Source organism: Podarcis tiliguerta, assembly GCF_965153285.1.
Source record: "Podarcis tiliguerta genome assembly, chromosome: 12".
NCBI lineage: Eukaryota > Metazoa > Chordata > Lepidosauria > Squamata > Lacertidae > Podarcis > Podarcis tiliguerta.
Window position 1 is genome coordinate 50,003,714 of NC_139545.1, and position 15,734 is coordinate 50,019,447.

Sequence of the window (15,734 nt, forward strand, 5' to 3'; positions counted from 1 at the left end):
ATATACTGTATTTTTTGCTCTATAAGACTCACTTTTTCCCTCCTAAAAAGTAAGGGGAAATGTGTGTGCATCTTATGGAGCGAATGCAGGCTGCACAGCTATAACAGAAGCCAGAACAGCAAGAGGGATTGCTGCTTTCACTGCGCAGCGATCCCTCTTGCTGTTCTGGTTTCTGAGATTCAGAATATTTTTTTCCTTGTTTTCCTCCTCCAAAAACTAGGTGCGTCTTGTGGTCTGGTGCGTCTTATAGAGCGAAAAATACGGTAAATGTGATACGGTTCGCCTTTCATAAACACAAAGAAATCGGCGCCAGTTTTTATCCCAGCTTGAGGAAGCAGCACCTAGCAGGGACCAGGCGGGCTCAGCAGCGATGGGAAGGGAAGTGGGATTCTATGCTTAATGCTTTTCCTAACTCCACCCTTGGTGTCCTATGAGCTAAACACCCCTGTCCTCTTACCCTCTGTCTCCAGGGTTTGGCACAGCTTTGTATCACGATAGAAGAATGTTGGGACCACGACGCAGAGGCCCGCCTCTCGGCAGGTTGCGTAGAGGAGCGGATTTCTCAGATACGCAAATCAGTAAACGGCCCTACCTCGGACTGCCTCGTTTCCATTGTGACCTCTGTCACCAACGTGGACTTGTTGCCCAAAGAGTCAAGTATCTAAAGCCTGGTTCACATTTTCTTGCTTTTTATTTTTTATTTTTTGTGGTCTTTCCAGACTCACTGGATTTTTTAAAAAAGAAAGAAGTTAAACCACAATCCAACATACACACACATACATTTACACACACACACATACATTTACACACACAGACACAAATGCAGCTGCTATTTTAATCTTGACTTTTTATTGTTATTATTATTATTGTTATTATTATTGTCGTTGGTGTTTTTATTATTATTATTTTGACTGGATCAATTTTACCAGCGCATTGCTCTACTGTATTAAAACGAGGGGGGGGGGAGGAAAACGAGGACATCTCAGCAAGCATTCGGGTGCCGACTAATGAATGCAGATAACGGTGCAGGTACCTCAAGACCTCAATGGACTCACTTTTATTTCCCTTTTTTAAATAATAATAATAATCCTGTTTTCTGGGTTTTCTCTTTTGTCCGGTCTGTTTTTTCTACGCGAGGCATCGGCGATACCAAGCAAACAAAAACCTACCCATCTGCAACGACATGCTGCGAGCTTAAAAAGACTGTTACATAAGATCACACCTCATAACAAGACTCTCACACCCCGCGACTTTTCTTTTTCCGTTGTTCCTTTTCTATTTTTGACAGCGAGCTTAAAAAAAGAGAGAAAAAAAAGAAGAAAAAAAAAAGAAAACAAAAGCAGACGTGTCTTTTACGGGTGTAACGGGTGTCGCCGTAATGTGGGGGGTGAGGGGGGAGGCGGGGAGTTGGGAGAGGAGCCAAGAAGAAGAACGCTCACTCTTTGATGATATAAAATCGAAAGGGAAAAGTTTAGTATTGGGACTTGGGAGAGAAGAGAGAGAGAGAGAGACGTTGAACTCTGGCAGCATTCTGGAGAAACACCTGCTTAGGGAGCTACTTCTCAGGTAAACAGTTCGTGAGAGGAAGGGGCAAGTTTTGAGGCAAGAGTATTAAAACTGCTGCGGAGCACGGAGAAAGTTGGGTCACAGCGAATCGCCGGCGGAATTAGGTCCTTTCGTTATCTCAGGCTTCAGTGGTATTTACATAAAGGAAAAAGAAAACCCCTATATCTTTAAAAAAAAAAAGTTCAGAGAATGTTGTCTTGGGGCTGAATTGCTGCGTTGGGCAAATTTCCCACGCGGCGTCCGATTGGAGCAACGTTTGGAGTTTCTAAAAGTCCGTTTTCAAATAAAAATACAAGGGAAAACAAAACGTGTAAGCTAAAATAGAAGACGGTTAATGCCTGCAACAGGTTCTTAGCGTGTGATGCTGCGATCGGAAACTGATTTCCTTGCAAATCCCACTGAGCAATAGGCCTTACTTCCAAGTAAATGTGCTTGAGAAACTAGTGAAATTCTTAAAGGTTCTGGATTTCAGTCGTTATATCCCAATGCACCCACATTTCCCAGGAAATGGGCTTAATTCAGTGGGTTGGCCGATGTGGATGGGATATGTGGAGATAACCATGTTGCTTACTCTTATCTTGGAGTCCATCTGTGTGACAGATTTAAACCCATTCCAGATCTTTTCAGCTTCTTTTGGTATCTCCAATGAAATTGTCAGGGCCGGGCATGTGGTTCGGTGGGCTTCTATTTTATTTTGAGCATTAATGCCTCCTAACACTTACATTTCCCAGACTTCTTTAATGGAAGCCATGACACATAAACCACTTTGAAACGGGGGTTTCTAGCTCAGCTGCATGTTTGTAGCCTAGTGTAGCTGATTATTTGTACTTTCTCGGCCCCGATCCTAAGCATATTGGTATACATTGCTCGGAAGTAAGTTCCATTGTCCCATTGGTGCGTATTTTCAATACGGTTGATTCTATTTATGCCATAAACTCGCTCTAATCAGTGAATGTTCCTAATGCTGCTGATTCAACATTTAAATATTTTTTTAACTTGCAAACCATGCAATGATTTTTTAAAAGAAAAAAAAATTAGAACACACATACGCATTACGTGGCTTCCGAGGTTTAAAACTGAAAAAAAAAAAAGTTTTGAAAAAACTTCACGACCACAGATCACCTCAAACCAGAAATACCTCAGAATTTTCTACTTGTATGAGTTTTATTATATATTTTGTTAGTTGTGTTGTCTTGTAGTATGTATATTTTAATGTAAGTTGGCTTTTATGACAAGGGAGTTTTAAAAAAAGAAAAAAAAAGTTTTAAAAAAAGTTCCGAAATATTTTAGGAAGTGCTACCATTTTTTTTTGTTTTTTTGTTTTTGTTTTTATAAAGCACCATTGTAAATAAGTGTAAACGGTTTTAGAATAACTGCCTATAAAAAAGGTTTCTGGGCATTATTCACTGTTCTTTGCAAAGGCTGTTTCCATTCTCTTACTTTTTGGAGGGCAGTGGGGAGGACAAGCTGTTTTAGTGCATCTTTTCGTTCTGTTCTCATGAAATTTTAACTTTTTCCTCTGGCTGCAACATCAATCCGCAAAAGAAAGTTGTTTTGTTCACACTCACTACCTGCCACAGGACGATAATAGTATTAAAAATTACCTTTGAATATGTTCTTGTGGGCTCTTAATTCCCAGCCCATTTCTGCCAAGGCAGTTTCACTACCTGCATTTAGACTATTCCAAAAAATAAAATCAAAAAATAAAATTGCAGGCTTACTGCTGGAAGGATTTGATGAGGCAGATGTGCTGCAAAGGATTGCTCTTCTCCGTCCCCCATAAAAACAGTACAGAGTTGTTTTTGACATTGCCTAGGAAAGAGCAAGTGTCTCTATGTTTCCAGGTGCAAAAGGAGGGGGTGTATTTGCATTGCTGGGGGTTGGGCATTGCACCCATTGCCTTGGGGGAACAACCGAGGTCCAGAAGAGTGAGAATCCGCAGCAGTCACTCCCTCTCCCTCTTTCCCCCCTGCATCTTTTGAACATCCAAACCAGTTTTAGACCCGACAGTGCTTAAACATGCATCTTTCACATCAATTCTAAATTTTACTTATTTGGAAGTAAACTCCACTGAAACCAGTGTGATTTACTTTTAAGGATTGAATGCATTCAGTGCTGAGGAGTGTGCACCTATTTAATTTTTGAAGATGGCTGTACGTGACAAATGCAAGGACACCTTCCTTGATGTTTAGGTTGCCCCCGCCCATAATTCTTAAAGGCTGTCATGTTCGAGCCTAAATCTGAATGCTAATGGTGAAAACATGAGAATCGTTTTATTGGCTGAAATACTACAAGTTATGGCACGTGTAACTTTTTAAGGCAAAGCCTTTCCCCATTTACTCTTTTTCACCGTGTTTTTATATTGAATTTAACTCCACTTATTTGATTCACAAACCTGACTTGGGATTCGCTCTGTAAATTAAGAACACAGAGTGTTAAGTTTGCTCTCCTTTGTGGAACGAAATGTGGAGAGGGCTGCACAATTTGTGTGACCCGCCAGGCATTGTGGCTTGTGTAGTGTTTTAACAACCCCTTCCTTTTGCTATCCCCAAGAAGGCAGGGTGGGAGCTAAGCGCTCGGAAAGTCCCAACTTTGAACTGGTTGGGCTGAATTTGGTCGCGTGTAAAACAGGCTCAAACTGGGACAACATAACAATTTGTGTGAAAGACCCAAAGTAACTTTATCTTTGTGATTGATGTTGTAAAGAGGAACGGCAGAAGCTTCGGAGAGGATGAAGTGAAATAACAACAATTAAGCTTAAATACACCTCGAACCTATATATCTTCTTAAATGTGAGATTTAATGATCCAGGTTGTTAATGGTGGTGGAAAAAAAGAGATGTGCTGTCTTTTAGTTATTGTAAGAACTCTGCTGCTTTGGATTTCCTTTTTTATTTTCTCGCAGCGTTATTTATGTGATGGCTAAAACAGGCTTGGTTTACAGCAGTTGCTTTTCTCTTCTTTAGAAGCAAACACACAACCTTCTGGTTTCTTTAAGAAGCTTTAAAGTATTTATTGAAAGTGCCATATGAGTTTTATAGCCTACTAGACAACAACTTCAACCTTCCCTTTATGTGAAGGGAGAAGGATGTCCACACCTCCCACTCTCAGTTGCATTAAACTTGTTTTACTGCAGGACGCACAAATTATTATTTTTTGACCAAAATTAACTGTTTCATACCCGTTGATGGCATCTCTCGGCTCCTTACAGATCATTTTGTCACTGGCTGGTTAAGCAAAACTTGGTGGTCAGCTATAAACATGCCTGTTGCTCGCAAACATCCTGTCTTGTGTCCTTCGTTCCTAGCACATCAGCTACCTCGCTGGCAATATGACATCGTTTGTGTCTGATAGATGTGTTTAATGAACTGATAGTAAATATTTTAGCATCAATATGACGCAGCTTTCTCAGTTGGTTTGATCAAAGCTTTCTTTCGCTATGAAAGACTTCACAGAATCCCCAGTAGTCTCTTTTAAGTCTTCCTGTCCCTCAGCTGGTTCTGTACACCTGATTTAAAGCTGCTTCTTGGTATAGCAATAAAGTAGTTCACCACTGGTACGTGAGAGTAAATTCTTCCCCAATACAGTTTTAAGTCCAAACCTGCTGCCAACATTAAATCAACCCTTTTTGGGCATCCTAAACTACTTGGTTCCTGAAATATTGACTATTCTTGCAGTGCAATTGTTACTAAGAAATAAGTTCATTTGAGTTCATTGGGGCTTACTCCCTGGTAAGTGGGAATAGGATTGCAGACTGGATCTTATTCAGCTTCCTAAATCTTCCCACTTCACACAGAGAGAAATCCTACAGGGGTTATATTAATTATGGTGCAGCCTTCATTCTTCAGTAACCAATATCAAAATCTCCTGTGCAAGATTGTTTTCACCCCTAATCTAGATCTTTGCAGCATTAGCACTGTATTGTCAGCCCACAGCGCATTAAAGTAATCTTAACTGTGCTTATATTTTAAAACATGGCTATTACGCTGGGCTTCTAAATGTCACTCCTTGATAAGTACTTGTTTATGCTTATTTAAGAATATTAAAACAGTGTTTTCTTTGTTCCCTTTTGAAATTCGTTAATATGAAAGTGATGTCTTTCTTCAAAAGTGGCAGCTATAAAGCAAAACAAGTACAGTACTTCTTTCTGGTTTAGAATAGCAGAACACTTGTTGATTTTTCTGCCTGTAGTAGCAATTGTAATTTGCTACAGTAGGTGCTGTGGGCTTTTAATAAAGGTGAGAAACCCAAATTTTCTAAAGGGTTTTCTTGCAATATAAAAGCACGATCATAATGCTGTTGCAGTATTGTCCTACTAATGTTTTTGGAGTTAAGAAACAAACGTACAGCACTATGAGTTTTGCTTCTTGATTATTTCAATATGCTATTTTAAAATGTTTATACTGTATTGAGGGGAAGTGACCTTTGAATACACACATACACACCTGAAGAATGAAAACTGCACTGTGTTTGAAAAATTTATTTCGTACCACAAATTATTTTGTAAAACATAATGGATGACATTCAACATTAATCAGAGTAGACTCAATGAAATTAATGGACTTAAGTCTGTTTCAGTATTGTGCTCTTGAGTATGGCTAACATTGAGTATTGCCCAATACATTTCTGCAAGGAAAATGGAAAACAGGAATCCTGTGCAGCCACAGCAAAAAAGAAGCCAGATTTAAAACTAGCTAGAGAAAAGGTGGCCTGAATTCATGAATTGCCAACTTACTTGTAGACTTCACTATGTATTCCTCTTGTATATAATCCCTTTTGCGAAAACAGAAACAAAACCCCACACTTTTGACTGTTTTTTTTCATGGCATCCTTAAGATTCTACCACCACTACAACAAAAATATTTGTGTAGCCTTCATACAAATTCCTTATGGAAAACACACATTTTGATGCATTTTGTGATAATTTGTGTGGCCTTATCTATTAAGCATTTATGAAAACCACAGTAAATCAGATTTCTGCTCCATAACATGCCAGCAGTTCTGTTTATAGTGACTATATGTACCGCATTGACAATATGATCTGTAAAGAGATGTTCTGTCAGCATTTCTTTGGCAATGGGCTCTTGGTAGTTCTTCCCATCTTGCTGAAATGCACTGATTAATATTTGCAAATCAAATTTCTCTGGGTTATAAAAGTTAGCCTTTTGCTTTCCGTAACTAAAGCAATGGGCAATGTAAAGGAGCTTTCTGTTTCATTTTTTGACAGTAGTAATGGGGCACTGCCAAGTTTCCCATAGTAAAGAGATGGTGAACTAACAAGAGTTTCAAAAGAGCTAAAATGCCTTTTGCTTCCTCGGCATCCCAATGCAAAGTCAACACTTCACAAACTAGTAACCATGGGTATGAGATCAAGGGCACCCTACAGGCACATGTGCTCCCACTACTTATTTCCTCCACAAATTCCATTGTTCCTTCCCTTTTCAGTATAGTATAGTGTTTTGTTAACGCTAACAATGGTTAGCTTGAAAACAGAATTTGCAACTGAGGTTTAAAGATTATTGGCAAACCCAGTTTAAAGCTAACCTTGGCTAGCCTTAATTGACATGCTACACACAGCGGTTAACCCTAAAAAGAGAAGGGAGGAATTGTTGAGGAGAGAGAGTGTGTGTGCACACCAGGTGCCTCTAAATTCTTCATCAAAAGATTGATTACTTAGACAACATGGCTGAGATAGAATATCCCTCAGTTTTTCACTCCAAGGATGCTGATTTCATGACTCTGGATACCTGAAGTTGTTGAATCAAGCATCTTCTATTTAAGCTTGGAATTTCAGAGTGAAACTGATATCCTTGCTCAAAATCTTAGGTTACTTTGAGGGCCCAGAGCAGCTTAGAAGCTAATCTAGTATCTGACTAGCAAAGAGCCCACACACAGAAAGGTCAATCACATGATCCTTTTCCATCAGATTGTTGGCTGGCTTGGAAAGCAGCAGGGAGGGGGCGACACAAGGTTTTCCTGTCGCCTAGTACCGTGATGAAATATGAGTTTCATGTGCCATTTTTATGACTGACAGCTTACCCCTTGCAGTCTTCTTGGTGCTGAACTTCCTATTGCAGCTCAGCAAAGTGCTTAAACCACAGAGTGTCATGTTCTAAAATGCAAATTGTGAATGTGTTTTCAGAAGCCTCCTTATACATACTTCTGGTGCTCAGGCTGCTGCCAGACTTTAACAATGAATAGGCCCATCACTTGGTAGTCAAATTTAGGATCCATTGATCTGTCATTTACACACATAAAAAGTTTCCAATTCATTGTCTAAAAACTTGGTCAGTATGTTCTGTTTCTTACACTTTCCTCCCCTTTTTAATTAAAAAACCCCCTGATTTTGGACAGAGTTCTTCCTTTTGTATTAGGACACAACTGTGGAAACATTATTTTTAGCTCTTCATTTCCGAAGTCTAAAGCTCTTTCTTTGTGCCTTCATTTATTTTCATGCAAAGCAACTGCTGTAAGTTCTTTTTAATTCCTCCCCCCGCCATCAGGATGTTACAGGGAGGGGGGAAGAGAAACTGCTTTTCATTATCCAATTGTTGTTTCTGGATGCAATCTGTGATCCAGGTATTTCAAGAACCAGTTACCTCAAACTTCACATTATAACAGTGTTGCTTTCTGGAATCTTCTTTGTACTGCAAGATTGTAACATATGCAGACAAGGAACCATGCTACACACAAGTGTTATATAAGTTATATATTTTATATAATTTATATGCAGAAAGGAAAAATGGATCCCTAAGGATTGCAGCTTACATTTCATTTTTGAAGCTTGTGGTTCCTTTCCCCACTCCCAGTTAAACCAAAAGGGCTTTTTTTTGTGTCAAGCTCTAATTGTGTTGGATGTATGTACAGCAAGAGGGCGTTATGAACAAGTGCTTCCTTTCCTTGTTTTCTACTGTGTTCAGTGTTTTATTGGGAGATATTTCCTGGTTATCTGGTCAAAGTTACTTGGAACATCTGACATGGCGGATAGGTGCCACCGGTTATCATGACCCTGCACATGAAGTTCCAAAGGGGTACAACTTGGACAGAGCATGGGGCGATCCATATTGAGCCCTTTAGTAGAGACTGATCTTCTCCAAATAACAGCACTACAATTTTCTCTGGAATGGAAATCTATAGCATTATTTTCACTGATCTTGGTTTTTTGGGAGCGGTGGGGGGGGAGGGGAAATGGTTTAGGGTTTTTAAAATAATAATAATCTGTTCAGTCTTACAATTTTTATTCCTGGTCATTGAGACACATGCTGTTTTACCAATATAAGAGAGACCTTCCTATCAAAAATGAAATTTGCGGCAGGTTGGAGATAATCTTTTTTTTTGCCTCCGCCGACGCGAAATTATCAGTGTCACACATTTGTGAAGCTTTTAGTGGTTACAGGGGGAGGGGAGACTCAACTACCTGTCCCCTCCAAAACTTCCTATGAAGTTAAAAGTTTTGTCATATAGTGATACTTGCTGATACTGCAAAAAGGTGGTTTTAAAACATGCTTCTCGGTCTCCAGTTCTATGCCCCTACATTTGCACAAAGCCAGGGCATTCCTCTTGCCAGTCTACCACCATTTGAATATCAGAACTGAAGCCTACAGTCTTTCACCTGTGAATACTTGTCACATTTTGTCCTTAAGTTTGGTGAATTTCCTACTGTAAAGTTGACTTAAGTACAGTTTGTCAGTTCTTGTGGAAAGAGCTTTCTGCATTGTTTATACCATTAGATGCTTCTAGTAAATGTCACAGGATAAAACAAAATTCAGAAGGGAGGGGGCACAAAAAAATGAAATACACTCTTTGTCTTTTTTTAAAACCATTGTTCCTTTTACCAACTACTTCTAAATGGTATGCTTTATTCAAGGAAATAAAGTCCTAAAACTAGTCTAGCATAGTGAGATGTGTGTATCAGTTTTATGATGAATAGTTATGTCTTATTAAGCTGTGTTACTTAACTTGTACATAGAAGGCCTACAGAGGAGTTTGCAGTAACCTGTTCCCACAAGATTTCCAATTTGAATTCTTGGCAAACTTCAGAAATGAGAATTAAGTAACTAGTTTAGGAAATTGATAAATGCAGAAAGCTCTACCAGATGGTGAAATAATTAAAATGACTATTGGTCCTGGCTCAAATTCCAATGTACTGTTTGTATACCAAGATACGTGAAACGTAAATGTTGTAGGTTATATTTCACTCTTGTAGCTTAAAATAAAAAAAAAAAAGTAGACCAGAGATAGCTTGTACTACTGACTTAACAAAATTTATATTAAAGTATCCACACACAAACACAAAAAAGTATACAGAGAGTTGAGCTCATTGCTGTAACCCCTTTTGGATTGTGCTGATTTTTTATATATATTATATATATAAATAAATATAGATATACATATGTAAGATGGCCTAAAGAAGACATCCGCTGTATGCAGTTATGAAATGGAAATGTTTTGAAACATTGTATCATAATTCATAAATTTGCAATGGATCTTTGTTCCTTTTTACTGTGGTATTTTAGAAACGAGTCTCATGTTTGAAATTAGATCTGCCAAGTTTGGGTATTGCTGCTTCAGTTAAGTTCAGGGTGCCCGAATAAACCAGTATGAATGTAGTATTTTTGCCCTGTGTGAAGCAGCTCCGCTCCAACAAATAGGAGAAAAAAACCTAGAAAGAACTATTTCAAATTTATCTTTTTTTGTATATTAAAATAAACAATAAATTACAAATATTTTGTGTTGGTGATTTGTAGGGACAACTTCCCTATTTCCCCCCGATCAGGGCATGTGCCATGGCTATTTGCTGACCATGGCTCCTCAGAAGTAAGCCACATTGAATTCTATGGAGCTTATTCCCAAGTAACTAGGATTAGGGTTGCAGCCTGACAAGAACCTGGGTGGTTATTGGGTTGGTGTTTTTATTTTGATTACGTATTTTGTGGTTTTATATTTTGATTTTATTCTGTGAACTGCCCTGAGACCTCCTGGTATAGGGCGTTATATAAATTCAATGAATAATAAATAATTCATTAGCTTGCAAGTCTCCTCCAGGACTCTGCTTTAAACTATTACAACTGCAGACTTTGTGACTTTCACACTATGCCAGCTTTCCCCTCATCCCCATTCAGTCTGATGAAGGGATTTAAAGAACTTTGCATATTGACCTTCCTAAAGAGAAGTCACAGAGCATCTGCCTTGCAACCCCTTTGTGCTGCAGCGGGCTATTTTATTCAGTGCTTTTTTTCCTTTAAAATGTTTAGGGGTACTCTTATTTTCCAACTCATATTGAAATACTGCCCTTCAGTGAGGCCAAACTAAGATTCACAGCATGTTTAGGGGTATGCATACCCCTGCATTCCCCCAGGAAAAAAGCACTGATTTTATTTATTCAAAGCATTTGAACCTGCTTCTTCTGCCAAAAAGGCTCTACAATTCTTAAATGTTCTACAGAGTACACATACTAAGTTGTACACAGCTGGTTGGGCCTTATGGCTGCTGGCAAGGCCAGCTCAAGACATTTTGGCATCTGAGGCAAACCACAAAATGGCACTTTCTCTGTCAGGGAAGAAGAGGTGAGTGAAGTTCTGCATCAGGAAGAAGGGTGAGAGGACCCCAGCAGTGCCTCCAATTCACCAACAAGCCACTGTAGAGGTGGCAGATCCAGAAAACAAAGTGCCTTTCAATTGCATCTACTATCCTAATCTCACAGGCAATGTGTGATGTTTCCCAGGATCCCCTGGATCACTGTCCGCAAACTGCTATTCACACATGCTTAAACTTTACCGTAAGCAACAACATCCAGAAGCGTGCTCCTTTAGTCTCGTCTCTGGTAGGCAAGGTAGCTGTGTTCATTGTTTTTGCTGCAAAGTATACCAGCTCAAGCTCCTTGGAGAAAAAAGCTGGGATAAAGAAATGCTGATCCTCATGCAATTCAGGAGCCAAAGAGAATTAATGCAACTGGAGAAAGAGCTTCTGGAATGGGAGCCACAAGTAAGCACTCTGTAGGAGATTTCCACTCACTTGCTCATCAAATCTGGTGGAGGAGATTATGTCGAAGCTCATGAGAAGGTCCATGTTACTGGGAAGAAACTGAAGCGGCTTCTGGAGCCTCAAGTAATTTAAAGGTCTCACATGGAAAGCCGGACACAGGTGTATTTCTGCAGGATGTGGACGAATTGGACTTGGGAGGCTGTCCTCAGTGACCAGAGAAACCTTGCACATCTAAAAACAAGGCTGGTGGAAGGAACACCTTGGAGACTTGAGAGTGGCACTGATATTAGAGGGGAGGATGGGGATGGTGCCAGCCCAGCTGCTCCCAAGTCCCGTGGCTTCCTGTCTGTGTACTGCGAATGGTGTTCCCTCTTCAGTTGCTCTTCCTTCGCCACCTGATTTTGGCTATATATCTCCTTGGTAATAGACCAAGGAGCCAATGGTTGCTGAGCTACACCCACCATTGTGAGGGCTGAGGGGGTGATGGTGATGCTTCCCCAGCTGCTACCATTGTTGACTGTGATGTCACACACACAAAAAAGGCAGCTGAGTGGGTATAAATGTTGGCCAAGGCAAAAGGCTAGGCAGCTGCCATCCCCAGAGAGAAATAGGCAGCAGCGGTGGCACTCAGCTTTAGTGGTCTCCTGCCCCATGGCAGCAAGCTGGCAGGCGGAAGGAGGCAATCACCCAGCGCTGAAATGTTGTGGAGCAAGGAGAAGGCAAGTTCAAAGTTTACTTGCTAGTGGGATTGCTACTTGAAGGCAGCTGATATTCAGCTCTGAAGCAGGCGGTCGTCTGGCAATGGACCTGGCAAGGCTGCAGGTGGTGGATGGTTGCTGGAAGAGTTTGCATTCAGGCTAGTGGATGTCACAAGGCTACGCTGGCTGAAATGGATGCAAACTGGTTTGGAAGCCTTGTTTGTTAATAGGCAGCCAAACAGAGGAGGAAAGTTGCCCAACGGCAGCGGGTGAATGTCCCTAGGCGGAAGCTGGTGGAGTTTGCATTTGCATTTAAATGATGTCAGTGGATGCCCTAGGCAGGCAGAAACCAGTGGAGGTGTCTGGGTGGACGCTGTCAGATGGTGGCCATCCCACTTGTCTGTTTGCCTTTGCCTTTCAGGGATGTCCGGAGTCGGCAAGCTTTTCCACGAGACCAGCCATGAAAGTCATGAAGAGAACCGCAGAATGTCCCTATTTGCATCGGAGAAATGAATGTGAAATACCGACAGTGAGCAATGGACAAGGCCGTGGCCATAACTGAGGGAAGGAGCTTTGAAGGGAGACTGAAGGCGGACATCTGCTGGATTGCAAGTGATGGAGTCTGTTCTTCTCCTCTGCATTCCCCACTGTGGCTGTGATTTTCAGGAGATCACATCATCAATCTGATGAAACGAGCTGTGGTTCATGGAAGCTTATATACCATAATGCAGGAGCAAGACAAGCAGTTTGACAAAAATGAGGGGAGGAAACATTAGGCCACATTTGCACCGTTCATTGGAAGTGCTGTGACGCTTTAAACAGGCATGGCTTCCCCCCATGGATTCTGGGAACTGTAGGTGGTTAAGGAGACTGAGAGTTGTTAGGAGACCCCCCTGTTCCCCTCCCAGAGCTACAATTCCCAGAATTCCCTGGAAAGGAGGATGGGTGGTTAAACCACTCAGGAAGTTGTAGCTCTGGGAGGGGAACAGAGGGGTCTCCTAACAACTCTGGGCACCCTTTTCAAACTATAGCTCCCAGAATTCTTTGGGGTAAGAAGCCATGAGTGTTTAAAGTGCTTCACGGCACTTTAAACGAATGGTGTGGATGGTACATGGCCCTGGCCTCCCTCAACTCACTGCCTCTTAGGAATTGAAAGGATTTCCCCATTTGGTCCCTTTTAACAGCTTCAAATCTCTTGGGAACAGGAAGAAAGACTTTATATCTCATGCCATTTTAGGTGGTTTCTGCTTGATTGTTGAGATCATATGACAATTTCAATTGGAAAACTAATAAATTATTATTTTTTATCAAGATTATTTTTATAAAAACCTTTGAATGCCTTTTAAATGTGTTTCAGGGCACTGAGAAAGATGTGTTCACTTGAAAGCAATGCCCTTAGATCACAGAATCATAGAATTGTAGAGTTAGAAGGGACCACGAGGGTCTTCGAGTCCAACCCCTTGCAGGAATCTTTTGCCCAACATGGAGCTCAAAGGACGAGATGTTGGTCTTTGTTCTTGGCTTGGTGCAGAGGTAGCGCATGGGAGAGTGAGGAGGTACAAGCACAGCAGGTGAGAGATGCTCCCAGGTTGTCCTTGCTGCAATCCAAAGGGCTGGTACCTGCTTCCTTCGCATTCAGCTTCCAAAGGCCACCCACACGACAGCCACCTCCCAAAGAAGAGAATTACAGAGTCTTGTGTGCCTTCCATCTCGGGAGAAGCTTCTCGGCAGAATATTTCTTCCCTTACTGGTAACGGCTGACCTCTCCCTTCTGTTTTAGCAGATTCTGGAAAAACAAAACACCATGGGTAAAATTATCTGTGCTGGATTGTTGATATTCTTCTGTATATCAGATATATTCTTCTGTAAGTTCATTGGAATGTTATATAAATTTATCTCAACAACACAAATGAGGGATGTGGTTATTTAGCAAATGCAGGGGAAGGCTGTGAGGGGACTCCTCAGTCATCATTTCTTTATTACCAAGTGCCCTTCCCCCCCCCAAAAAAAATGTGAGGCCTAGTAGGGTTGGGCAGATGTTTCCCCATCCCTGGCTATGTAAGGACTGTCAGTGATGTCACAAACAGACATGGCAGCTGAGGGGGAAAAGGTGGTTTCTTATTCTATAATTTTTATTTTATTCTTTTTAAAGAAATGGGATTTTGATGGAATAAAGCCCCCCTCCCCCCTCAAAACAGCCTCCCGCAAAGCAGCCCTATTTATCCCAGCATGTATCTGTATGGGAGTTGGAACTGCGTTTGCATATGAAACGGTTTGAATTTTATTAGGCTCATTAGCCCCCCCTCACTGCAAAGTCCCAAGGCCGGCTACAAGCAATGAAATATGCACCTGTAAAGCAAATTAAACAGTTCTATCCATAAATATGTAGTTAAAAAAACATTTCCCAATATAAAACAACGGAATGCGGAATTGTTGTACTTTATAATCGAATAACTGTAGATTTCGAAGGGACCACAAGGGCCGTCTACCCCCCTGCAATGCTGGAACAACTAAAGCATCCCTGATGGAGGACCATCCAACCTCTGCTTCAAAACCTCCAAGGAAGGAATAGGCTCCCCATCTTCTGATGGAGACCCTGCCACTGTCAAAATTGCTCTTGCCATCAGAAGGTTTTTCCTGATGTTTAGGCCAGAATCTCCTTCCTTGTAACTTGAAGCCATGGGTTCAAGTCCTACCCTCCAGAGCAAGAGAAAACAAGCATGCTCCCTCTTCTATGCCCTTAAGATATTTGAAGATGGCTATCATATCTCTCTTCTTGGGAGAAAAGCAATGACAAACCTAGACAGCATCTTAAAAAGCAGAGACATCAACTTGCCAACAAAGATCCGTATAGTTAAAGCTATGGTTTTCCCAGTAGTGATGTATGGAAGTGAGAGCTGGACCATAAAGAAGGCTGATCGCCGAAGAATTGATGCTTTTGAATTATGGTGCTGGAGGAGACTCTTGAGAGTCCCATGGACTGCAAGAAGATCAAATCTATCCATTCTTAAGGAAATCAGCCCTGCGTGCTCACTGGAAGGACAGATCATGAAGCTGAGGCTCCAATACTTTGGCCACCTCATGAGAAGAGAAGACTCCCTGGAAAAGACCCTGATGTTGGGAAAGATGGAGGACACAAGGAGAAGGGGACGACAGAGGACAAGATGGTTGGACAGTGTTCTCGAAGCTACCAGCATGAGTCTGACCAAACTGCGGGAGGCAGTGGAGGACAGAAGTGCCTGGCATGCTCTGGTCCATGGAGTCACGAAGAGTCGGACACGACTAAACAACAACAACAACAATCATATCTCTCCTCATCCTCTTCTTTTCCAGGCTCAACCTACCCAGCTCCTTCAACCGTTCCTCATCAGGCTTGGTTTCCAGACCCTTGACCATCTTGGTCGCCCTCCTCTGCACACCTTCCAGCCTGTCAACACCCTTCTTAAAATGTGGCACCCAAAACGAGGACACATTATTACTCCAGGTG

General features: G+C 41.3%; 1 protein-coding gene and 1 long non-coding RNA gene across 4 annotated transcripts in view; one reads left to right on the forward strand and one right to left on the reverse strand.

Annotated features, from left to right (window-relative positions):
- ACVR2B (activin A receptor type 2B) overlaps nucleotides 1-12,079 on the forward strand; it is a 137,178-nt gene extending 125,099 nt beyond the window's left edge. The window contains exons 11-12 of one of the 3 annotated variants that reach the window (XR_014503675.1): nucleotides 471-5,615; nucleotides 6,106-12,079. Coding sequence is in view for 1 of the 3 variants with exons in the window: in XM_083406590.1 (XP_083262716.1) it covers nucleotides 471-665 (195 nt within the window). In the remaining 2 variants the exon portion in view is untranslated. Of the gene's footprint in view, nucleotides 1-470 lie in introns of all 3 variants that reach the window. The other 2 variants (XR_014503676.1, XM_083406590.1) reach the window with 2 other exon arrangements.
- On the reverse strand, nucleotides 8,738-15,724 carry LOC310661123. Its single transcript, XR_014503745.1, has 2 exons — nucleotides 15,592-15,724; nucleotides 8,738-14,033 (listed from the first exon to the last, which is right to left on the reverse strand). It is a non-coding gene; the product is annotated as an uncharacterized lncRNA (long non-coding RNA).
- Nucleotides 15,725-15,734: the final 10 nt, after the last annotated feature.